The 26937-nt window shown below is 36.9% G+C and overlaps 1 protein-coding gene across 1 annotated transcript in view; it reads left to right on the top strand.

The window, feature by feature from the left end:
• The first annotated feature begins 235 nt into the window (after nucleotides 1-235).
• LOC121866507 (coiled-coil domain-containing protein 39-like) overlaps nucleotides 236-26937 on the top strand; it is a 34089-nt gene continuing 7387 nt past the window's right edge. Inside the window, exons 1-17 of the mRNA XM_042366255.1 lie at nucleotides 236-319; nucleotides 1001-1231; nucleotides 1468-1773; nucleotides 6937-7158; nucleotides 7504-7695; nucleotides 7976-8191; nucleotides 10069-10284; nucleotides 11748-11915; nucleotides 12283-12389; nucleotides 14597-14744; nucleotides 16432-16571; nucleotides 17865-17937; nucleotides 18243-18402; nucleotides 19604-19710; nucleotides 21065-21250; nucleotides 21651-21826; nucleotides 24634-24881. Coding sequence (XP_042222189.1) covers nucleotides 1025-1231; nucleotides 1468-1773; nucleotides 6937-7158; nucleotides 7504-7695; nucleotides 7976-8191; nucleotides 10069-10284; nucleotides 11748-11915; nucleotides 12283-12389; nucleotides 14597-14744; nucleotides 16432-16571; nucleotides 17865-17937; nucleotides 18243-18402; nucleotides 19604-19710; nucleotides 21065-21250; nucleotides 21651-21826; nucleotides 24634-24881 — 2872 coding nt within the window. The 5' untranslated portion in view covers nucleotides 236-319; nucleotides 1001-1024. The remainder of the gene's footprint in view (nucleotides 320-1000; nucleotides 1232-1467; nucleotides 1774-6936; nucleotides 7159-7503; nucleotides 7696-7975; nucleotides 8192-10068; nucleotides 10285-11747; nucleotides 11916-12282; nucleotides 12390-14596; nucleotides 14745-16431; nucleotides 16572-17864; nucleotides 17938-18242; nucleotides 18403-19603; nucleotides 19711-21064; nucleotides 21251-21650; nucleotides 21827-24633; nucleotides 24882-26937) is intronic.

The raw sequence follows: 26937 nt of genomic DNA, 5'->3' as shown, positions 1-26937 counted from the left end.
TCATGGTATTTATCGTGGTATATATTTAGCATTAGGCATTTTGCCAAGTCAAACTTTTGTTTATTTACTCTCTGAGGTTGTCATGGTGATGAGAGTGTAGAGGGTGTAAGGTTAATTATATTTCTTCCGTTTGAAGTATATTTACATATATGATAGTTGAAGAAATAGCAATATATCATTATATAACTTTAATATCCTATATATATTATTTTATTTAATTACATATATATTCATAAGAGACATGATATTGAATGTTGCTTGTTGGGAACTTGGGTCTTCGGGTGGATTTACTGTGCTGTGTAAGGAGGTATTTTTAAAGGTAAAGTACGTATATTTTATTGAATACTGTACAGTATATGTTATATGTATAGCAAAGGTTTACCTTCAGTAGTGATAAACCATAGTATTGTTATTTAGTGGAGGTAATGTATATAAAAAACCTGCTCCTCGACCCAGCAACAAGCCATAGTCGGCAGGTCTGTTTTTTGCTCTATGGATTGGTAATAATCTTTTCTTGTCGAAATGAAGCATTTAGACAAGAAACTTATCACTAGAGCATAGAGTATCACACACACTCTAGAAAAGTCATATCTTGTTGCTAGGTCTAGGAGCCAGTGTTTTCCATAGTATTTACCTTTAGTGAGGTATGTTAAAGGGAAGTTGTCTCCTACTTTATTCTTTATTCTTGAAAGATTTGTATTAACAGAAGGGGAGGTTTAATGGTCTATCAACCTTCCTATGTTATTAGATAGTACTATTATAGTTAGCATATTATTTTTCTTCATGACTGATACTAAATGCGCAACAAAAGTTAGTAAATATCTAATAAAACGTCCAGTACAGTACAGTATAAGGATGGGATCTGTTTGTTGATGATAAAACAGTAATACATTCTCTATGCTATACGTCTGTACTACAGGTACTGCACTGTACAGTAATTGTATGTAAGCAACACAGTATTTAACAATATGAAAATTTTGGTAATTTCTCTTATTTTTAGGTTCTCTAAAAACAGTTAGAAGCAATGGAGGCAGCCTTAGAAAAGGCATTAGCCAATCCCGGTATGGGTCTACTATTGTTAGATGATACTAATCGTGGATTGGCTGAAGATGTGGAGCAATTACGGCAACAAGTCTCTCGTGCAGAAGATACGTGGAAACTAGAAAATGAAGGACATAAACGTAACTCTGAGTATGTCTCGGATATGACACAGATGTTGGAAAATATACAGGTTGGTGGCCATTGTACTCTACTGTATGTTTACTTATCGGGAAAAAGACTGTCACGGATCTATGGGGATGGATATAATATTATGTGTTTCTTAATTTCTTACCGTACAGTTAGATACTGTACCTTCACACGGGTTACTTACAGGAGATTATGGCATATCTACATAGAAATTCACTCCAACACCAGACATTCCCTGTGGGCTTAATGCTGTTACTTAAAAGCTGTATAACATTTCAGGAGCTAGTGCTTGTTCATCGTCAAGATATTGAATCAGAAACCAAGCAAGAAAAAGCTGCAAGTAATGAAGCAGAAGGCATAGTGAGACAATGCAGGAAAAGGCACAACGACTTGGCGAATATCCAAGAAGCTTCTGAACTGCTAGAAACCCATGTGACCCAGCGCCAGAGAGAACTTGAAGATTTGCAGAAGAATTTGACTGGAGACTCTAGTTTCCTGAAGGAATTACTGGACCATTTAGCAGAGGCTGATCATGATAACTTATTGTTGTTGCAGTATTCTGCAGAGGATGCTTCCAAGATTAAGGTAACTAATAACAAATGGATATAATTTGCTGTATTACATTTAAGGAGTAGAGTGTACAGAACAGTATATTGTGCTTGCAAAGGAAACTAATTTCTCCCATTTGTAATCACAATATTCTGTACTTGGTTTTTAATAGTTTTTTTTAATACAGTACAGTGGGGTATGCTATAACGAATGTAATTGGTTCCAGAACCTCGTTCGTTATAGGATTAATCCGTTCCAGGCCCCCAAATACAACCACCTAACACTGAAAAAATTATGTGGAAAATGTAAAAAATACGGTACTTTATCTTACCTTAGTGTTGTTCAGCATGCAGGACAGGAGGCAGAGGGGGAGGAGAGAATTATGGAGAAGAGGTGGAAGGAGAGGAGTCATCCTTCCTAGCCCTCTTTGGTGACTGTCTCACAGGCACTTTGTCTGTAGGTTCTTTTGTTACCTTTGTAAAGAAGGAATCCAGGGTTGGCTGCTTCAACCTTGATTTCTGGACCTTCCAAAAGTAGTTCATAACATTGTCATTAAACACACTGATGGCCTTTTGCACAGAACCAACATCAGGATGATAATCCTCAGCAAGTTTGGACAGTTTGCTCCAGCAAAAGAATGCATCCTTGAGATCTTTGGCTGGAATGATGTGGCTTTCCTCCTTGTCCTCCTCCTCCCCTGACTCCTCAGAAGTTAAGCTCCGCTTCAGTGTCTCATTTTCCTCTTTGTGAAGCTCAAGCAGCTCCTCAGTGGACAATTCCTTACTGTGCTCTTCCACCAACTCCTCAACATCATCATCATCCACTTCCAGGCCCGTGGAATTGCCCAGAGACACAATTTCATGAACAACAGCCTCTTCTTCTAACTCTTCGAAGCCTTCAAAGTCTCTTTGAAGGACAGATTCAGGCCACAATGGCCTCCAAGCAGCACAAGGACACCTCACAGTTATAAGGGCCTGCGCTGCCTCCATTTTATAAGGGCCTGTGTGTCAGTAACAATTCTTTTTACTCTCATACTTATTACCATTGGTAGCGTGACGAGAGGAGGCTCGTGGGTATATGTAATTATAGTATCAAGTAATAGGGAAGAAATAACGGTAGATACTGTAGGTAAATAATAGACACAATATACAAATACAAAATTTATTTAAACATTAATATGGAGGTAGGAGAAAGAATATATATGTACCAACAGACGAAATCTGGTACTATGCCCTCAGGCTCAACATACTCACACCACTACTGGGTGGACATACTCAATATCACTCACACCACTACTGGTTAGACATACTCAATAACACATAACTCTTATAGTCACTTAGCACCATAAAGACCAGGGGCAACTGCCACTACAACACTCAGTCGTCAGGAGTGATACTCAAGAACCGCCATGGGGTCCTGCCACCATGGGGTACTTTCCGACAAACTCTGAAGATCCCAGTGGATTAACCCCACCACACAAATAGCCCTACTGAGTTAGACACTCATCCACCAATGATGGGGGCTGGTAGTGGTGTGTGGCTTGGTGATCCGGGGTCACCTCGCAGGCCGAGCGTTAGGGCCAGACGAGCCAGCTATGGGGGCCATAGGTAGTCTGAAGTGTCTGACGGTCGGGTCTCACGAAGGTAACTGATCCTACTGGACCTCGGACATATCCCCAGACATAGTGGATACAACATCCACGCTACAGGCACAGCCTAGGCTGCGTTAGGGACCTGTATGGGTGAAGGGGCGAGCACTTACTAACAGTGACAACGACATCACATTTCAGGGGACGTTAAAGACGTAAATATGACTTCACTCAGAGCATATCAACTACGTTACTGTAACACTTGCACAATCAACTATTAATTGGGTCAAATCACTTAAAGAAGGGCGAATTACAACACAGAGTGGAATGGCCTACCTGTATGGGTGAAGGGGCGAGCACTTACTAACCGTTGAAATGCCCGCGGCACCCTCACTCAGAATAGGTCAGGGAGTCCACCTACTTCTATTTCCATGAATTAATTTACTGTACACTCTGACATTGAAACTGAGACTATGAACTCCGTTTCATTCCCTACTATTATCCTCACTAACAATGCTCTGACTGAGCTATCAAAAGCAAAATTAAATTGATTACAAAGGGTTGGATGGCAACAGGTCCCACCATACAGCGTCTTGCTACGAAATCTGCGGATTATATTCAAAGTTCCCTTAAGACAAAGACGGCCTATCAATGACGTCATCAAGGAAACAGAGAAAACGGGGGACGTTTCCACTGGGGGACTCTGAAGGTTTTGTGGACGTTTGAGCATAATATGAATCCTTAAGGTTTTCAGGTTAGCCGTCATCACGATCATGACACAGTAACCTCTTTCCAGGCTGAGGTAATTAAAAAAACAGCATCTGCTATATTGAAGTGACTCTTCCAAAATTCCTTCAAGCTAACATCACTGGAAGACGTGGATGCAAAACATTTTCTAAACAGTGCCTTTGTGTACAGCTTCTTAAAGTTAGAAATTACCTGTTGATCCATGGGCTGGATGAGAGGTGTTGTGTTGGGATGGCAAGAAGTGCACAGTGATGAAGTTGAACTCCTCTGGCAATTCAACCATCAAATTAGGAGGGTGGGCTGGTGCATTGTCCATCACCAACAAAGCTTTCAGTGGAAGATTATTCTCCCTGAGGTATTCCCGAACACTGGGTCCAAACTCCTCAATCACCCACTCAGAGAATAAATTCCTGGTCACCCAAGCCTTTGGGTTTGACCGCCACATAACACCAAGGCGGGTCTTTCTAATTTTTTTTGAAAGCTCTGGGGTTTTCTGCGTGGTACACAAGGAGTGGCTTTATTTTGCAGTCACCAGAAACTAAGCCTCCCTCTTTAATAATATTCAAAAAAAGTCATGGTGTTCCTTAGCTGCTTCCTTATCTGCACTAGCAGCATCACCATGTCTCACAACACTATGTATTTTATTTCTCCTTCTGAAACCAGTAAACCACCCCTTGGTACCCCTAAACACTGGCACATCACCATCACTTGCACTGGGAGTCTTGGCTTTAAGGTCCTCAAACAATTGTCTGGCCTTCTCACAAATTATAGCTTCACTAATGTTACCACCTGCCACTTCTTTCTCCTTTATCCACACTAAGAGTAAATTTTCCATCTCCTCAATCACATTACACCTTGCTTTGCTAAGTCTAGAGATTCCCTTAGCCACTTGCACTGTTTTCAACTCCTCTTTATTCTTTAAAATCATACATATAGTCAATTTAGCCATCCCATACTCATCACTAAGTTTCGCAATGCTTGTTCCATCCTCACGTTTCTTTATGATTTCTTTCTTAGTTTCAAGAGTTATGAGCTTTCTCACTCGCTTTGGATGATTCATTGTCACAATTGTACACTTGTATAACAAAATATTTATACAAATAACTCTATTTCCACATCAAAAGACGAAATTTCAACAATAACAGTGGTGCACTGGCTACACAATGAGACAAAGATGGCGCCTGACGCTCTTGTTGTGGGTCGCGGTACAACAATATTCATGCGCCAGGCGAAATAGTCCCGCATTCATCTGCGTTCGTTGTAGGAGTTGAGTTCATTATAGCATTCTCAATTTTATAGGTAAAACCGTTCGTTATAGGAATATTCGTAGTAGGATCCGTTCGTTATAGCATACCCCACTGTATCTTCATTATATCATTTTTTGTTGATTTGATGTACTATACCAGAATTTCCTGTCCATATACTATAAGAGTTAAAAGAAGCTCACTCTCATGCAATCTTTTTGAACATTGTAAACTCAGACTTTTCTTATTCATTTTTGCACTTTTTATTTTGCCAATATGATCTTTTACTTAAGCTTTTATATTTGGAACATATTTATAGATATTTTTTACAACATGAAAAACAAAGTAAAATGTTTCTGTATCAGACAAATTTAATGAAAACCAATATTCAGGGGTAAAAGTTTATTGGTAAATTTCTGAAGAAAGATTTAACCCAAATTACAGAACAGAAATGTTTATGAGAACAATACATTTTCAATACCCATTGGTGTCCTCTTCAGTTGTGTGTACAATGTATGAGCCTCACTCTTGTATGTAGTGTAGCCATAACTGAGAGGATGTCAGTGATCTTTGAAGTTGCATAACCATATTCCATATTCATGATATTATGAATCTTTCCAAGTATGGTGAAGAAAAGAGTGAATGTTTTAGAAGGGGTTTTATGGTCTGGAAATTTTAAATTAATTATAGAAGAATTATAGTAATATCAGGTTGACAATCCCTTATCCGAAATCCTTGGGGCCAGATGCATTTCAGATTTCAGAATGGTTAGGTTAGTTTTTTTTTTTTATATATATACAGGGATCAGCCCACCTGGGCACAGGTCACTGACCCACATTGGGGCCTGGGGGCTAAAATATAATACAGGTAATAATTATAATAATAGTAATAATAATAATTCATAGGTCTAGGTCGTGTTTCTCACTTTTGATCTTTTTTTCATTCTTGTGTTTCTTTATTATTATTATTTTATTATTACAGTATTATTGTTATTATTATTATTATTGTTATTATTATTATTATTAATTTTATTATTATTATTTTATTATTACAGTAGTAGTATTATTGTTATCATTATTATTTAATTTTTTGTGTATTTTTATAAATTTTATTTACTGTGAATAATTATTATTATTATTATTATAATTATTATTATTACACTCCCCCTCCCCCCCACCCCCCTTCGGCCCCAAGTGGGTCAGTGATCTGTGTCCCCGGGTGGGCTAATCCCTGTTTAAAAAAAAAAAAAAAGTTTTGCTCCACAAAAAAACTTTCAGTCTTCAGAGGTTTTTGGTTTTCGGAATTTCGGATAAGGGGTTGTCAACGTAGTACTGTACATACCGGGTATGTACTTAAATGACAGAAGACTTTAATAAATGTTAACTAAAATGTTTAGAAGGAAGATTAACATGGAAGGTCAGGCACATAGAAATGATACAGGCATTCATGGATGTTCCGAGTACTGTACTGTGTGGGATTTTAATGACAGTTGTTATTAGTATTACAGTATTTGAATTTAAGATTTAGTATATGACAAGTAAATATTTGGCTAGTTTTAAGTTCATGACTTTGATTACAGTGTATTTTGTATGACCCATCATTGAAATTTTTTTCTAACAGGAGCTCAGTGTTGCCCTTGAACGTACAAGTGGTGAAGTAGCAGCTGCAGAAGCAGAGCTGTCTAGCGCTCAAGCAGAGGCAGCAGCAGCACAGACAGCCTTAGACCAACTTGGAACAGCATTTCTACAAGCAGCTGCTCATCGGGATCACCTTCTGGCTCAGTGGGAAATCACTCTGCACCATATCTACCAGAAAGCTAATGATCAGACTTCTTGTATTGAGGTTTGTTGAGTCATACATTGTAAACCATATGTTTTATGATGATCTCCGTCTTACAGTTTGTTTCATCCTTGGAGATGATAACCAAGGAATCTCCCTTTCCTTGTCTTAAGTGAGGTTCTTGGAGAAATTGAAAGGCTTCCTTCCAGAAAGGTAGAGACCAAAGAATTCCCCTGTTGTAATTATTTTGCAAGTTTCTCTCTTCAATTTATCCTGTTACCTCTCACAGTTCAACGCATTTGAAGATTTAGCATATCTAGTGCTGTTCTGTAAACCTTCAACACTTGAATCTAGTGATTTATAAACTATTTTACTGGATCATTATAGTTGTGAAACTTCTTATTACAGGATTCATTAGCAGCCCAGCAGAAGATTGGAATTCTTAAGGGAGAGGTGAATCAAGAGAGCCAAATTTTAAAACAAGTGCAAAAATCAAGCCAAGAGGTTGTGGAGAACACTAGACTTGTAGAGGAGGAGGGAACATGGTTTAAAGAGCAGTATCAAAGTGTATCTTTAACTAGAGAACAGATTGAGTCTCAGGTAACAAATTATTAGTTGGTTAGTTTTTGTCACTTACACATTAAATAGAAATCCCTTCCACAGTCCAAGTGGAATATTAAATCTTCCATTTCTGTCAAGATCTTCCCCTTTCTCTCCTGCTATCCATGTATGAATTATGAACTCTTTCATTATCTACCTTCTACTTTTTATTCTTTCAACATGTGCATACTGTGCCACCATAGCAGAACCTTGTCATCTATTGTGGAATAATTATTATTTTATTATTTTCTGTATATATATTTTCTTTTCTGATTGACAGCTCTGGGCTCTTCAGAATACTCTCAGTAAAGTTAACAAAGAAATTGAAAGCTTGAGTCTTCAATCAGCAGAACAACGAGAATTTCGAAAGGAAAAAGAAGCATTCCTTGCTAGCATAGAGCAGAAGTGCAAGAAATCTGAGGAGAAGTTGACAGTCAATACTGAACTTGTAATATCAGCTGAAGAGTCACTGCATTCTTTAGAAGCCATGATAAAGGTGAGAAACATAACCTAAAACCTATTGAGAACTTTAAGCAACACTTTTTGATTTAGTGTACATAGTCTTTCATTCCACAGGTTTTTTTTTTTTTTTTAATGAATACATACCACTGTATTTTATTATTTCTCGAATGTATAGTTGGAAAAAATAATAAAAGTAATGTAATAGATATACAAGTACAGTAATTTGTTTTTCAGGTGTTGAAGTCCTGCAACTAGTGCTGTGTAACAGTAGGTCATGTGACTTTGGCCAGGTTTTGCTAGAGACAGTCACATATTAAATGGGTATAGTACAGTACTGTGCTGTGCTTGGGTAAGGATGTTAGGGAGGTTACTTGGACTTTTTGTACTTGAATCAAGATTGTATATACATATTTTTAAAGAGTCTGTATGTATAATTTTAAAGAGGCACAAAAGCTGTAACCTTGATATAGTGCACTTTTTATCTAAATTATACTTATACTGTAGTATGCTTTATTATATTTTCTAGACTTGGAATTTCATCAGGATATATCAATAGAAAAAAAGAGGACAGGCAGTCCCTGGTTTATGAATTTAATGTGTTTGTTAACTGGATCAATAAATCCCATTGAAACATGATGTAAGTACGGTAATTTATTGGTCCCCAGAAACGAGAGAAAACTAAATTTTTAAATTAAATATTATTAAGTACAGTTATGAAAACATAAATGAGTAAATTGATATTACAAGTATGTGTAATAGAGGTAATAATAACATTACAGTACAGTGGTGGTATGTTGGTGTTACAGCGGTAACACGCGTAAATCTCACCAATATGTCAAAGGTTCGAGCTTCGGCCCGGACACACGTGAGAAGGGTGTTATACAGTGTGACCCTCACTACCAAACACCACAGGTTTCCCGGTCCCCAGTTTCCTTCTGTACTAACACTGGATAGAGCGCCCAAACGGCTAGTAAGCTGATAATTGGCGAAAATGGTAAAAATAAAAATTGAATAAACAAACATTTGAAAGACCAAAATTTGGTCATAAATTATAATGTTGTTATGAGCGGATGTTTTTTACAATACAGTCAACCCTCGCTTTACGCGGTCCCACATTCCGTGTTTCCACGTTTACGCGGTACCCTGCCGAAACAGGAATGCTCACATTCCGCGGTGCGCGTATCCCTTTACGCAGAGAGCGGCTGGCGAGCCGCGCCATTTTTGGATTCACACCTCCCGCCATCCGCCATGTTGTGTAAGCTGCACGAGCATGGTGCGCATAAGGTCGCCCAGTCATCAAAACATTACCGAGTTCTTCACCCGCCACCCACCACAGCCGGCCCAAGTCAGTGATAGTGATAATTATAGTGAAGATATGGACTTATATGGACTTTGAGGGGTTTGACAAAGAGGCCCTGCAAGCCTCTATGGTGGATAGTGATACAATTGGTACAGGGGAGGGCCAATAATCTGCCCTCTGCCTCGGAACCAACCGCCCATCCCCGTGTGCCCAGCCATCTTTTCTACTAATGTAAGTGTTAGAAAACCTAATATTATTGATATTTCTCTTAATTATTAATTGTTTGTGCATACCATCATCAAGTTAAGATAATATTTTTACTACAACATAGTTGTGTGTCGTCAAAAAGTGGAGTTTGGGGGTCGGCCCGAACTCTATTTCAATTAATCCCATATGTTACGTTATTCACTTTACGCGTTCCTCACTTTCCGCGGCACCCTGTGGGTTACATTAACCGCGTAAAGTGAGGGTTGACTGTATGTTAAATAATGTATTTGGAAAATGAGGATTTCCTGTACTGTACAGTACTATAAAGTTGACAGCATATTCCATGTTGTAGTAGAGCCCAACTTATTATATGTAAACATTCACTTCAGTCTTATTTCTTCCAGGAAGCTGAAGGTCTGATGAAAAGCTTAATCAAACAGAAGGAGAGAGTGATGGAGGCTGAACTCCATCATAAAAAGGCTGTGACTATTTGGCAGCAGCAAGAGGCATTGATCAAAGGGGAGGTCACAGCATTACTTTCAACAAAGGCTCGGAACTTGGTCTATATAAAGGAACTAGATGTCAGGGCAGTGAAACAAAAGGAAGTTCTCCATGATCAGGTACTGTACTGTATAAAAATTTTCCAGATTGCTGTAGCTATCTGTGAATTAGTAATATTGATATAAGTATACTGTATAGGTAATTTTTGTAAGTATTATCTGAAATATGATACAATTACATCTAAGTTAAGAGCTGCTGTATTCGAATAATTGAATATAATACTGTACAGTAAATCCTCCCTCTTTATGAGTTAGTGATTTAAATGTTCTAAGTACAGTATATACAGCTGTATTCTTCCTTCTCACAGCAGTTTTTAATCAGCAAATACCTGCTGCACCTATTGACTCAATACAATGAACTTGTGCTGATTTTTTGCTTACATGTATAACTTACCCTTGATTAATGGCCTTTTACTTTTATTTTCTTTGCCACTGATCGGCTCAATAGTGGGGAAGATGAGTTTGCTGGAAAGAGGCAGAAGAAAATGTTGAGTTTGAGAGAAAAAATTCATGTGTTAAACAGGCTGGCTACAGGTGCTCTACTGTTTTATTCCTCGTAGGAATGTATCTCACTTCTATAATGGGAGTCTATGCTAAAATGTGCTTCAATTTATGAAAAAATCAATGTATGAAAGGTTTTTCTGGAATCGAACCCTTTCATAAGTTGGGGAATACCAGTACAATACAGTCAGTCCAATTTGTTTGTATTTGAATGTAAATGTAAGGTAATTAAGTTATCAACTTGATAAATAAGAAAGGTTAAATAAAAAGTGTTGATGAGTACAGTACAGTATAAGTGTTTACAGTAAGTTATTAAGTAAATGGGGTAAGTTTTTATGCCTCCAGTCCCAGTTCCTTTTACCCATTGAAATTAATGAGTTGGATCCACAAATTCTGTGGTCATATTTAAGTGCCATTAGTATTATTTTATTTTTTTTTACAATTACAGAGTATAGGTACTGTATTGTATAGGAAAACCTAACTACTGTACCGATGTGCTAAAATATAATGAGGGAAAACTTCAAAATATATTACAGTACAGTATACCCTGAACATGTATTCGTACAAAATAAAAGATATTCAACAGAATTATGAAAAATTAAAACAAAAATATCCTTTATATACCTTTGTATTGCTGTGCGGTGTTGAAGTGAGCATCTTGGGACCACCCAGCAAAGAGACTCGGTGCTTAGTGGAAAAGGAAACTCTAGAAGTAATCTTTTAACTTATATTATACTATTATATTTTTCCTATAATTTACACATCAAAGTAAATCATGTAATCTCTGTTATTGGTTACTGAAATTCCTAAACTTAATAATTAAATTATAGGGATGTTTTCATTAATGTAATGAATTTGTTCTTTCTCACCTCCTGTTCTACTGTACAGTACTCATGTGTGTTTCATCACATCTAAAGCATTTTTCAGTTCCTGAATTTTTGACACTATAGTTGGGATGATCTTTAGAATTTGTATTTTTTTCTATGAAATTCTTATATTCTAACATATATCGTTCATTCTAGGAATTGAACATACAACAGCTCCGCCGACATATCCATGAACTTACCCATGATGGGAACGACAATTCTGTTGATGTAGATCAGCAAAAGCAGTTGGAGCTCTTAAACTTGCGGCTTCAAGAAGTGTCTACTACCATTAAGATACTTGCAAAGCAACTTGTGATTCTCAAAGTTAGTTTCTAAAACAATTGTATAGACAAATGTGATATTTCCTTATATACAGTACTGTACAATGTATTGGAGGTTACAACTACTGTACATCCTTGTTAGATAAGAAATGTGTTAATTGTAGTGTGTTCAAAACTTTCTTTAATAGTTATCACATATGTTATGTTAGATAAGGCTTTGTGACATTTTATTTAAGTGCATATTGTACTGTATTGCATTAACTAAGGCTAAATAGTAATGCCAATGCTGTACTATATTCCAACCTCCTTAGATTGTGTATTGTGAATTCAGGTTGACAAATTCATTGCATTCATATTTATTGTTTCTAATGCGATGTATAATAATTCATAATTTTGCAATTCCATCTCAGAATACACGATCAAATGAACAGGGAAAAGTGTCTCAGTTGAAAAAATATGGCCAGAAACTGGAAGCAGATGTGACTACAGTCAAGATGAGTAACACCAGTGCAGAAAGGTATAAAAAAAATTACATATGAGTAGATATGCAGCTTGTAAGTAGACTTAAGGGAATCAGAATAGTATTACTGACATTGCATTAATTTTTCTCTGCTGTTCTTGTTCCAGCGTTAATTTAATTGGAATACCGTACAGTATATTGCACATTGTTTAATAATTTCCAAAGAATCCCCAGTCTGGTTTTACAATGTTGCAGTTGTGAAGGTGCAGGTCTCCCTCGTTTAAGGATGATGCGTTCCTGAAAACCTAACATTAAGGGAAATTAACGCTAAACGAGGGATAACAGCAACACAGAGGGTGAACAAACAGGTTTAAATAGCAGGGCAGTAAACACTGAATACAATAATATACAGTACAGTGAACCCTCACTTTACACGGTCAATTGAACCCACGGCGGCCCTCGTAAAGTGAACAACATAACATATGGGATTAATTGAAATAGAGACCGGGCCATCCCCCAAACTCAACTTTTTCAGACACAATACCTACGTTGTAGTAAAAATAACTTCTTAATTTTATGATGGTATGCACACACAATTAATAATTAAGAGAAATATCAATAATATTAGGTTTTTTAACACTTACATTAGTAGAAAAGATGGCTGGGCACACGGGGATGAGGGGTTGGTTCCGAGGCAGAGGGCAGATTATTGGCCTTCACCTGTATCACTTGTATCAATTGTATCACTATCCACCACAGAGACTTGCAGAGCCTCTTTTCAAACCCCTCAAAGTCCATATAAGTCCATATCCTCACTATCATTATCACTATCACTGACTTGGGCCGGCTGTGGTGGGTGGCGGGTGAAGAACTCGGTAATGTTTTGATGACTGGGCGACCTTGTGCGCGCCCTGCTCGCACCACTCTCCGCGTAAAAGGGTACACACACCGCGGAAAGTGAGCATTCCGTGTTTGGCAGGGTACCGCGTAAACGTGGAAATGCGTAAAGTGGGACCGCGTAAAGCGAGGGTTGACTGTACATGTACTGTACTCCTTTATAATAATTATAATCGGTTTCGAAGTAAAACGATTGATTTATAAACACAAAATCTTTATATAAATTACGTAGTTCAGAGTTATGTGATTTAATGAACAAACGGTGAGCCAAATTTTATGTCAAAAATTAGCTCCTACACTCAAACCATCATCTGGGCGATGCAGCACAGTTCAGCCAGGCAGTCACCCACCTGATTCAGAGATTTGTGGCTGTTGCAGCACTGTGCTGTATGTATGCCATGATGTCACATTGGGATATGGCGTCAGGAAGCATGGCTGGGCTAGCAACGCAGTTGCACCCCAATGGCTTCACAAATACATTCACTTCACACACACCTACACACCCATGCTCTTTATTCTTCTTATTTTATAGTTTTATATTATATTTCTTTATTTCTAAGCCACATTTACCAGGTAGTAGGCAGCTACCAAACAGGGAGTACTACCTCCTGGGAAGATATTGGAAGCATAATGTGCTGTCTAATGGTGGACCTTGCTGCCATTTGGCACCACAAAAATTGTAACCAAGTCCCAGGTTGCTGATCTGACTTTCTGCCTCATTTACACACAATTGCAGGTTTTCAATTATTTCTCTTACTTTGACAACACAACATACATATATTGTTTCTCACTATTGATCGATTTTTTTAATTTTTGTATTTATTTATGGTTATGATTATTATTATTATTATTATTATATTGTATTTTTATTAAATTTTATTAAGTATTATTATTATTATTATTATTATTACTACAGTATATTATTATTATTATTATTATTATTATTATTATTATTATTATTATTATTATTATTATTATTACTACTATAGTATTTTTATTATTATTATTATTACTATTATTATTATTATATTTTTGGCCCGAGGCCCTAATGTGGGTCAGTGACCTGTGCACTTTTATAGTTTCATTACATGTAACAAAGGCAACAGGCCATCTCATTCCCAGTTTTTCCCCCTTCACAGTGAGTCAAGTTATCACCAGACCAAATTTTGACCTAATGTTAAGTGAAAAAGGGTCCCGGATTTTTTTTATTGCTAAACTGAATTAACTTTAAGCGCATTAACGCTTAACGATGAATACCTGTACAGTACTGGTAATTTGACAAACAACAGTAATGTATACCTGTACTGTACTGTACCGCTCCACAAATACTCTTCTAGTGATCTTTGTATCATGTTTGAATTTTCCAGAGAACGTGCAAAACTGGCCAACAGTTGTGAAGAACTGACTGTGGATGTCAGCTTAACTCAACTGCACTTGCAGCAGCGAATGCATCGTCTCCAAACTGTTATGAACAACACATCACGACTCTCACAAGACAAGACAGATATGGAAAAGGTGGTATATGTACTGAAATTATAATATTGTAGTACTGTAGAGTACTGTATTACAAGTATTGTACAGTATTATTGTACAGTAATGATTTCTATTATTATTATTATTACAGTAATTTTATTATTATTATATTTATTACCATATTACAGTATTATTATTACAGTATACATGTACAGTATATTATTACTGTTATTATTATTGTTATTATAATTATTATTATCACTAATAATATGATTATTACTTTATTTGCTGGTTTATATCATAAGTCAGCCTTTGAAGCTCAAAAAATATGCCAGGTATAAAATGTAAACCTTAAATACAAGACAAGTTGATTAAGACGAATGATTTCCGGTGTAAGTGGTCGCCATTTTGAATTTGGTGTTTAAATTTTTACATTACAGTTCTGTATACTGTTATACTGTATTGATACTACTGCATTGGTTGTACAGAATGGTCCCACTGAAAAAGAATTGGGGGTTAACGAGCATAGTGTGTTAATTTTTATTTTATTTTTTTTTACTTGTTACTTTGCTTTTACTTTTATCCTTTTCACCACTGATCTATCTCCCCATTTGGAGATGCTGGTATGAAAATTCAATGAATGAGATTTTAATTGATTTAATGAGTAAAATTCTGAGTGAACCAGCTTGCAATATTATTCTTGGAATCAGGCTAGTCAGCCTTTCTCATTGGCTGAGTGGCCAGCCCTGCTAGTATATTTGTAGACTTGTTTTCTATAGTCTGAGGTGTTGTCTGTGGCAGGATAACACAGGCTGGTTAGCCATTGAGCTTCAACAACACAGCGGTGTTTGTTTTCTGGGTGCATTGCAGGCCAGTACAGGGGTATCACTTATTTACTTGTGCTGTCCACAGCTTTTTCATTGCTGAGAAAGCTTTGTGGATCTAACCAGGTGTGCTGTCCTTAATATGTTTCAAAACAAATACAAAGGTGATGGTAAGTATTGAGTGCATTACAATATACAGATACTGTGTACAGTATATTTATATCGAGTTTAGGCTAGAAAACAGTGACTTGACATCACAGTAGCCTCTGATTGGTTCTGAGGTGGAGAGAAATCCTTTGGGCTGGCCCTAAGTTAGGTAAAGTTATCATAGGTGATGTGGTTCAGGTCTCTTTCCACATGGATTGAGAACTGAATCAATGGATATTCAGTATTTGGGAGCTGAATGGTATAGCAAGTACCATATACAGTAGTGGTAGACATGAATTTTTGAGCTGAAGAGTTTTGGTTGAACTACTCTGGGGAAAAAATATTTTACTGTGTTGTCAAGTGGATACAACACTCCCCTCCTGTAATGGGGGTCGGTGTTCATTTCCTGGGTGCTCCCAGTTCACCCATCTGCAAGTGGGTATCTAGGTATACAACTTGGGGAAATAAAGGCAGTCGAGAACAGTGCCAGCTATGCTGCCTCCTTGTGTACAGAAAGCTTAATATACAGTATGCTGTATCCGCGCTGTCCCTAATGAGCAGCCATGTCTATGGGACCCACTTTTTCACTGTACTACTGTATTATCGTTGTTACAGTATTATTATTATTATAATTTTTATCATTATTACTATAATATTAATGGTTTTTAAATGTAAAAAATTGAGAATACTGTACCTGTATATGGAGTCAAATTTTGTGAAGCCTTTTAAATTACGATTTTTCTCTGTATTTTTTTCAGTTAGTATCAGAACAGATAAATGGAGTGAAGATTCGTATCAAAGAAGCAGATATTAACCTAAGGGGTGTGAACAGTGAGATGCACCAACTCTCTCTTCAACTACATGAAGTTACTAACAGAGTACTTCACCTGAAAGACAAGTATGGATATACAGTATCTTCTTTGTGCAGTTGGCATTGCTTATCATATGAGGTGTCACACGAAGTAAGGGTGAACTCTCCAACTTGTCAATTTTACGTTTTCTCCCTCCCCTTGCAAGCTAAAACCTGTAGAGCAGTGGTTCCGAAACTGGGGGTTGAGGGGGGCGTGAGGTGGGTACAAGGGAGGCATGAAGCCATCTGCCAAATTTTTTATTTTTTGCTCAGAAAGAATATAATGAAGAAACTCTTTCAGGAGTAATTTTCTCCCCGTTTCAATCTTCCACACATCTGTGCAAAACCAAAGTATAGCAGTCACCCCTATCTGTTTTCTATCATTTCATCTCTCTCTCTCCTTACGCTTCTTGTGCATGTCATGGATACCATACTGACTCTCACACTACTCGTATCTTTTACAACACTACCAGCCACCGATCCTCCCTCATCTTCAGTTACGGAAATATAATCATAATAAAAAATAAAATCTTTGTAGATTTTACATACAAAAATATAAGGAGGGGGGGAGGACTTCACAAAAAGCAAAAGGGGGAGTCATGTTAAAAAGTTTGGGAACCACTGCTGTAGAGTGAGGTGGTGCAGTAAGCTATGGTAATAGCAACCTTCATCTCAGGTTGTATAAGGGACAAAGTTGATATGCAATTCCTAAGCAAGGTGTAATGTCAGGTCTACTATAGCTTACTGAGTAGAAAGGGCGAGCACTACAGCCAATCACCTTCCAGCTACCATCCACCCACCACCTTCAGCCAATGACTGTCATGCTACCACGTGCACATAGCATAATACTTCTACAGACAGCAACAAGATTCATTCAAACCATAAATAATAACATCAAATGTTTGAAAATTGAGTGATATTTGAGTTAATTATGCATTTCTTTGAACACATATTACTCAAAATGTAATTTTGGCTTTTTTGCCCTCCCTTCTTGTGATGCCTCATATGATGATATTTTTATGAAGTTGTGAAGTAACCTAACCTAACCAACCAAATATAACCTGTCTTAAGTTGCTAAAAAACTAGACTTAACCTAATAAACCTAACCATAACAGTACAGTACATAGTTTTATGGATAAATATATTATCGTTATTGTATTTATCTACCACTGGAATTCCAATGCCTTGGTTTGTTTCTAAATATGCGCTTCACTTAGTATAGCCTTGCAACTATCTCACTGGTAATAGGTAATCATTTTGGTGTACATCTAATAGTGACAGGACAGGGTAAGGCTGAGTATACTGTACAGTATCACTAATAAACTCTTGTTGTGACTGCAGACACAGAAAAATTCAGTGCAGTATTGATACCCCAGAAGGTGAAGAAGGGTCTACTGCGCAGGTTTTTCTTAAGGTGGGTTAGGACTTTATTAACACCCATAGTTGTGTGTATTAAAAAAGGCAAGATGATTATATGTGTGACTTTATACATCACTAACAGAAAAACTGAAACTGTACAATGTATCCCACAATAACAGGTAACTAATATAAATGTAAGAAAAGATGAAGAAATGAAATACTGTACAGTAGAAATATGATAAAATAAATAAGACATGAACAACAAATATATACTGTACTGTACATTGCTGTCAGTGTAAATTATAGATATCAAATTACAGATACTGTACTGTACTGTATTATCTTTAATGTATTCCAAAGGTTGCCCATGAACGTGCAGGCTTGCAAGAGACGGGTGATCTGCTGGATCTAGAAGTAAGGAGGGCAGAAGAAGAGGTAGAAGCATTGCAGCAAATGGTAGCTCTAATTAGTATTGAAGGCCAACAGTATCGGTCACAACTACATGATATTCTCTATCATAGTAAGTCATTGACTGAAACTAAGATTGTTAGTTTCTACTTCACTGTTGTCATGTTTATACCCTGACCTTTATTACTGTTCTTCTTACTCTTGAACATCATCAATAATCCTCCTACTCAGTGTTAGCTTCGTCATTATGATTAGAAAAGAGTAGGCCTGGGAACAAAAGTCCCAATTTATATGAAAAGGGAATACGTAATATGTTGTATGTACACAAGTGCAAGTTTCAACTGTACTGTACTGTATACCATTTCCACAGTTGCCATTTTTTGGTAACCTTGTAGTCAGTGTCAAGAATAGTGTACACAACTGCTGTTGGGATCATAAGAATTTTTTGAAGCATGTTTTTATCATTTACAGTATATATTTAACTTAATTGTATATAAGAAAAGGTGTTTTATGTTGAACATTTAAATCATCTAGCTTACCAAATATTAGATGAATTCATCAGAAAAACAAAATGAGATGTACTGGTATATTGCAGGGCAGTATAGGCTAAATTTGTAATGTAACTTTCCTTGGCATTATCAACTGTAAGTGCTTGTGCTTGAATTTTCTCCCAGTCACATATGCAGTTGTAAACAGTGGAGCATCATAATCCATATTTATGCATTATGTCTTTCACTCACAACCCACTTTCATGGTCTCACAGTGTAGCTAGGTAAGTCTTTAAGTTAACAGCTGTCTTCTGCTTTCCTAAACCATGAGGCTCTTTAATACTGCAAATAACATCACAAATAGCACAAGTGTAGCAGCTGTGAGCTCAAGGCCGTGGATTAGCAACTTCAAGATCACATGATAAGGTACCTGCTGCCATCTCTGAGCCTTGCCACACACTCACCCGCTTACTCATATTTTCCTCTGTGCTAACTGGATAATGGTTGTGTTTTCCTTGGTTGAGGATACTGTACAGTACATGTGTCCAATGCCGGACCCCAATCTAGTTTGCAAGGAAATCCGGATTAAGTGAGTCCAGGTTAGAGGGAGTTTACTGTAGTAATGTTCTCAAGATACCAGTGAGTTTGAAAATGGCAAACCATCAGGTTTAACTTCAATAGAGAAAAAAAAAATTACCCTGTGATTATATTTTGGGGGTAAGCCAACAAAAATAAATATCGTATTCCATAACACAGTAGCACAGTACCTGTACTGCATAGTTCTGTGAGCACGAACTCTAGTCTTTTCTTGTTTCATGACAACAGGTGAGGAACAAAAAGAGAGAGTTGTTCTTGAAGGGAATCTTGCTGCTCTGGAGGAAGAGATTATAGTCTGGCAGACTTTGCTGGATCAGGCCCAGGGAGACTTAGAGGTAACAGAATACTGCACTGTAATTGATGTTGCTGGATAAAGAGACATTGTCTTAGAAGTTGTTAATATTGATAACTGTTCTTTTTTCAGTGGCCTGAATAATTAAACAAACCTTGACTATATGACTTTCATGTTCTAGGTTCTTTTGTCATAAAACAGTATAGAGAAGGTATAACCCAAGATCTTCATTTCATTTTACCCCCACATAAATTCTATTTTTTCTAGTCCTAGACTTTCAGATTTCATCTGTCAGAATTACCCATGTTAGGCTTACTTCCCGCTACAAAAACTCTTAAGTTTATATTTTTCTTTACTCTGTTAAGCCCTTTATTGTTACCACATTCAAACCAAGCAGATTCATTCATTAATTCTTACTGCTCTAACAGATGTGTTCTGTATCTATTTGTTTCAGCCATCACACAGTTTATATCCTTTATATACAATACTGTACAGTGGTCCCTCGGTTAACGAGCGCCTCGGTTAACGAGCAATCCCTCGATTAACGAGTTTTTTACGAGCCGACTTCAACATGTTTTCGCTTGCATTTGGCGGTCCACCAGCTGTAGTATTAGTCCGCCAATACAGTAATTGGTTTTAGGGCTTAAATTCCTTACTGTTTTAGTAAATATCAAGAAGTTTATACTATTCAATAATTTTAAAAGTTTAATATTAACTTTTTTAGTCATTTTAACAATTATTGAACATAATTGAAGGTAAAGAAACTCGTTTCTGGCGTGCCATCCAGCCTGTTAACACACCAGACAGGCGTTAGTCTCTCTCTGTTTTCAGTGGAGGTAACATCTTGCTTGAGACTCTCTTAACTAAACGCTTTTTTTCTGTGTTTCCAAGCAAATTATTGGTCATTTTGAAATATATTTTACATATTGACAATATATAATGCAGTGCAGTGTTGATTTAAAGAAAATAATCTTGAATTACACCAAGAGAGCTAAAATTTTATGGGTGAAATGGCACCATGGGGTGACTTCTCTTCCACCCCAATGCCTTCTCTTCTTCCTTCCCCTCCACCCCCATTCTAATTCCCATCATCATCATCATCATCATCCAGGAGCCTTCTACATACACACCTCAAAGTAAGTGTACTTTTCTACCTTTTTTGTTGAATTTAGGCAAATTTCGGTGAGCTGGAACCAATTACCCAAAAACCTATTGAAACAATGGTTTCGGTTAACGAGTTTTTCGGTTAACGAGCAACCTGCTGGAACAGATTGTGCTTGTTAACCGAGGGACCACTGTATGTATTTTCCAACTAAGCATGATGGTTCATGTTGTACACCTATATTTACAATAACTCTCCACTGTTTGTAATAGGTGAAACAATGTTTATCCATTAGGGTACCCAAGGTAAACTTCATGAAGTTGAACTACAGGTTCATGCTGTAGAGGAACTTCTTCGAGAAAAGAACATACACATGACAGCTGTTCAACGAGAGATTGAGAACCACCAAACAAAAACTCGACAAGCTTCTGTTGCTGTATCAAATCTCCAGTGGAGGACTAGAAGAAAATCTTTACAACAGGTTTTATCATTGTTGTTACAAGAATGTTTCTTTAATAAGATTATTAAACTATTAAAGAGGGAGGGAGAGAGTGTGTGTGTGTGTGTGTGTGTGTGTGTGTGTGTGTGTGTGTGTGTAATAATAATTCAATTATGTAACCTTTATCTGATGTTGGTATATTTAGTGTAAATGCTGGTAGATTCTAACTTATCAAGCACTGGGGATAGGACTCAAGGTTATACCCTAAATCACAAAATGCCTAGTTCAAGATTCAATCATTAAATAATATTTCAGGATCAGTCCTTCATTATTCTTTTGAAATATTAAAACCTGCTCATCTAAGAACACTGCAGTTTTCTTGTAAATTATCCTTGAACCCTATTTCCACACAAGATTTTATATCTGTACTCATATGTTTCAGTACGACATTGAGCTGAGGTTAGCCCAGGAGCGTCTACGTATGATCAATTCTCTTCTTGGCGATGCAGTATCATTTCATCCAGAAGCAAGTGGAGCAGTAATGATATACTGCCAACAAGTTAACATTCCACCACCTGATGTGACAAAATTAACCAAGAGGGAATCATTTGGCTCCAGGTAGTTATGTATATCATTATACTGTACTGTATTGTACTGAACTGTACAGTACTCTAATAATATGAAAGCTGATTTGTGCTTTGTATCAAAGTCACTTTAATGAATTCACAATGCCTGTTTATGACTCTTAGGTCTCCTTCGACATCATAGTAGGCATTCACTCTAATGTTGTGACGGGCCGAGTTTTCTCTTTTCAATAATTTACCATCCAGCTACTGTTTTCTGTTAGTATTCTATTTACTCATATACTTATTTGTTCTGTGTAGCATTCCTCCAATGAGTACCCTGTTTAATATACTTATTCTCCTTCCATTCTTTACATATATATTTATTCTTATATGTTCTTACTTATATTCTTATATGTTCTTTACCTCTATATACCTTATATTCTTATATATTCTTATATAAGTAACTCTTATGCTTCTCTACTTATGTTTTCCAAGTCAAGGTTCTTTCTTTTCATTTCCTTTCATATAGATTGTATTCTCAGTTTCAATGTTCTTACCTTTCTGAAGTATACTTTGTTTTATGTCTTTCTTATACATGGGTTAGTCTGGGGAACCATGTTATTCTTTGTATAACACTTTTTATACTTACAAGGGGTAGCTGCCACCACCCAGACTTTTCATTATATAACAGAACTCATGGAAGGGTTTTGGGTAGTGTGGTAGATGTATAGGCACGTGAGTAAGTATTATTTTCTGGGAACCAATGTTTAGAAGGAGTAGAGTGGTGATACTCAGATTACTAACTCAATATTTATTAATACAGTGAGTGGAGAAGATGCATCTTAGAGTCACTCAGGCTAAACAGAACCGAAATTAACTTATTAAGTCATCAAACACTTCAAGAACTTATTACCTCATTAAACACCTCCAAATATTCATTACTTTATTGGATACTGTTGTAGTATTTCTGTGACAAGTAAGATTTAGAAATGCTTACACACTGTCAATAACCCTGGACCCGCAGGTCTTACTTTAACAAGGAACAAATTATCTTCTCAATTCGTGGTTAGACCATCATACTCTCAGGTTATTCGTTCATGATTACTACAGATGAATACATAACACATTGGACTAACTCCACAATTATAGTAACATACAATACCTCCTGTTAGTTTGCAAGGAACAACCTGGTACCTTGAACTCTCATTCAGTGGTTCAATACTTAACCTGGGATGACTATATTTCTGCTAGTCATCCCTAAGTATGGATATTAATATGGCTCCATACATATAACCAAGAACAGTAGGTAGACCATGATCATATAACCGAGTCAGTGGGCCAGAGTTGTTTACAGCGACCGCCAAGCTGAAGGCTCGCTCGCTAGGTGCACTCAGGGAGGTTGACTCGTTACACACTGGCAGGCAGAGTGGTGAGGGCGCTTCCCGGGGAATCGTGTCCTGGGATTCTAAATGCGCCCTTAGAGACAGTCTTCAAGAACCATGGTGCCCATAGGTAGTTATCGACCCTCAGGAGAGTGGCTGTAGACGTGGAAGAAGAGTCACGAATGCGTGAATATTTAACTTCACTATACAAAACATACGTCTGGCACTGGTTCAGACGATAGCTAGAGCTCTACTTTACTTGACTTAATTGGCACTGAAGGTACTATGTGGAAACATGAACACTGATATTCGCAAAAATGACTAAGTTAAACTGAGTTAATATGGCGGCGTGGAACACACGTGAACATACCTGTAGACGTGGAAGAAGAGTCACGAATGCGTGATCCTTCCTCGTGTAGAGGTAAATACGTGCCCCCGCTGGGCAGCTTGGGCCTCCACATTCATGCCAGAAAGGTCAATCTTACCAACAACATACCTTCTCTACCATGTTGGATCACCGTATATTTAATTATGAACTCCGGTGTTCCGGATCAGGGTAATTTCCTATGTCTATTCATATAATCTAATCAGAGGTTGAGCTTGCCAGGAAAAGGTGGAATATACACGTTGATAACAACAATTCTGCAAGCTCAGGCCTGCAGCGAACAAGGAACTATTCACAGGGAGACGTTAGATCTTGAAGATTATACCAGTTGACAGAATAGTTCAGGAAATTAATGACTTTCTTAAATAGATAACTGACACTAATTAAACTATAAACATCAGATTCTCTGATGTCGGGGCGACAAAATGATCTAACTTCAGGCGCGATCAGAAACTCATGGATATTCTTAGGAAACGAAATCGATGGGTATCGTTTGTCCTGGCAGACTCAACACTCACTTACTTGACACGTCTTACCAACAATAAGGACAGTTGAAGCGTTCAACTCCACTCACAATGGATCTTGAATGTTTCAACTGTAAGCCGACATATCTAAGCTGACTCTAAACCAGGGTGTTCTCTCTCACATTCAAATTCATTTTATAGAGAGGTTGGTTTCAGTAAGTCAGAGAAAATGGGATAACAGGGGACTGAGGCGTCTTGAAGTGATGAGAAAACGGACTCCTCAGATGGAGGACTCAAACTAAAAGCAGAGGTACATGTTTTGTGGGCTATTGAGCGTAATATGAATCATTTGATTTTGGCGTTAACTGAAGTGTACGACCGTGGTCGTTACAATGTGTGTTATTATCATTTCATATACTGTCATGTACTGTACATTAATTCACTAGAAGGACAAATAAAAAATAGAGATACCGGTAATTCCTTTGTAAAATTAACTAGAATGCATGAAAAATTTCATATTCACTTTTTTTTTATAGTTAATGTGTCCTCAGTCCACATCCTAGCCAAAACCTTTTCTTTATTTCTCGGTTTTTGTGTGGAGTCATCATGTTTATAATCCTGCCTTCAGGTCAAGCATTGGCACCTTACAATCTTCTCGAAGCAGTAGCTCCAGTCGACCAAGAAGTATATCTCCTGGTGCAGCATCATGGAAGTCTGCCAGTCACCATTTATCCATGTCATCTCTCCCTTCTGAGGATTCAGGTCGGAGTGGTTCACCACATCATACCAACTTGAGGACAAAAAGGAGTAGCAGTGAAATCAGATCAGCGAGTTTGAAGCTCACAGCCACGCCTAAAATAACACTTCTGAATCCTGGTTAGCATTTCCAGATTTACTCTTTTTTTGTTTTCTCTCTCAACAATATTTAGGCCTCTCTCTGGTGCAGAATCAAGAACAAACACAGTCTCTACTTTCATTCGTTGTCATTTATTCACTTTGTGAGAATGAAACAGATGTGTTTTGGTATCATCCACCAACAACAAAGCCCCAAATATTTCACTGTCTTCTACTCTAAAAACTCATATTTTATCACCCCCCAAAAACTGATGTACGGTAGTGTATTTACATATAGAGCAGGTGGTATATATGAGTATTGTGTTGTAAGATATAAAACAGTTTAAATGCAGAATGAATGGTGATACTCCAAAAGGTGAGATAATCATTATGAACTTTGGAAAAAGTAAGCTTCTCTATAGCAACAACATGCAGTAGAAAGGAATGGGAAAATAGATAATAAAAGCAATTGGAATGAGGCTTACAATTCCTTTTTTGTGTTTGGGAAAAGGTGAATATAAATTAGGAGAGATTTCAGATTGATGCCAGCTGTATAGTTGTTGAGAAATTAATCATCTTCTGACATCTTACTTAAGTGGAAATTGAATCTGGTTTGTAATGATGCCAGGTAAGCATACTACTACTGTACCATCATGCCTAAAGTGAGTAGTGTACTAAATCCGGGAAACTAGGAAGTTTTATTATGGTAGTTATTTTGTTAATATCCTTTAAGTACTGTATATATATACTGTACAGTACAGTACAGCTTGTGCAAAATTACAAGATGTGTACAGTACATTTGGATGGTTGGGAATGTTATGGTTAGGTTTGTGGCCTCTTCAGGCATCTTTGCATTTTTGCCAATTCCAATGCATAATCACTCAGTACCCGAGAATGATGTATGAATAGTGTGAAAAGCATTGAATATCATGTGAAATAACCATTATGAGTAATAATTGAACTCCCCATAACAAATAATCAGTCAACAGTCAGATGGCTATGCACGTTGCCATTGATACATGTAGTGAAACTATAAAAGGTATTGAAAAATAATTTCATTACTCGAATTTGACTTAGAAATAAATTAAATATAATATAAAACTATAAAATAAGAAAAATTAAGAGCTTGGGTGTGTATGTGCGGGAAGTGAGCGTATGTGTGGAGGCAGTGGAATGTCCAGTCAGTACTGCGCTCCCTCCCCTGGTGCCCAGTGTGATGTTATGGAATACACACAGCATAGAGCAGCAGCCCCACACGTGTGAGTTAGCTGGCTGGCTGAAACTGTGTGGCTCATTAGCAGGATCACCCAGAGATATTTGTTGTATATAAAATGTGCGCTATTGTATTTTATGATGTGTCATATATAATTATTAATGTTTATGATATCCTTTTTTTTTGGAGGGGGGGCATATGCAAAAGATAGAATGATGAAGGACTGGAACCTATTCCCGTTTAAATCTAACTCTGGCAAATAGTTTCCAAAGATGAAGTGGATTTCATGATCATACCCACTTCACTGCCAGATCCCTCCGTTTTGCTGAATATGCCTGCAAGCCTTATTACGTTGTATTCAAATGATTATTGTATCTTCCATTACCCTCTTTGTTACTTGTCATCTTACTAGGTGGTTGGACTCTTGAAATATCTGAACATGTTCCAGTGTTTGTCAAGCTTGTACTTATAGGACCTCACAGTTGAAGCTGTCTCTTAAGAATTCATAACTCGTACAGCAAGTCCTCACTTACCATCGTGGTTCCGTTCCTGAAAACCGCGACGTTAACGGAAACAACTTTAACAGAATCAATTTTCCCCATAAGAAATAGATAAAATACGGGAGTTACGTTCCCCAGTCAAACTTTGCCCCATAAAATACATTTCATATACAGAAATTCAATGGCATTTTTATAGAAAATAGTATATATGTATATATATATATATATATATATATATATATATATATATATATATATATATATATATATATATATATATATATATATATATATATATATATATATATATATATATATATATATATATATATATATATATATATATATATATATGATAGAATATTATTGTAATACAACAGTTTTT

This window comes from Homarus americanus, unplaced genomic scaffold (assembly GCF_018991925.1).
Source record: "Homarus americanus isolate GMGI-L3 unplaced genomic scaffold, GMGI_Hamer_2.0 scaffold16430, whole genome shotgun sequence".
NCBI classification, from domain to species: domain Eukaryota; kingdom Metazoa; phylum Arthropoda; class Malacostraca; order Decapoda; family Nephropidae; genus Homarus; species Homarus americanus.
Note: the sequence above shows the minus strand (reverse complement) of the source record. Positions and strands in the feature narration are given on the sequence as shown.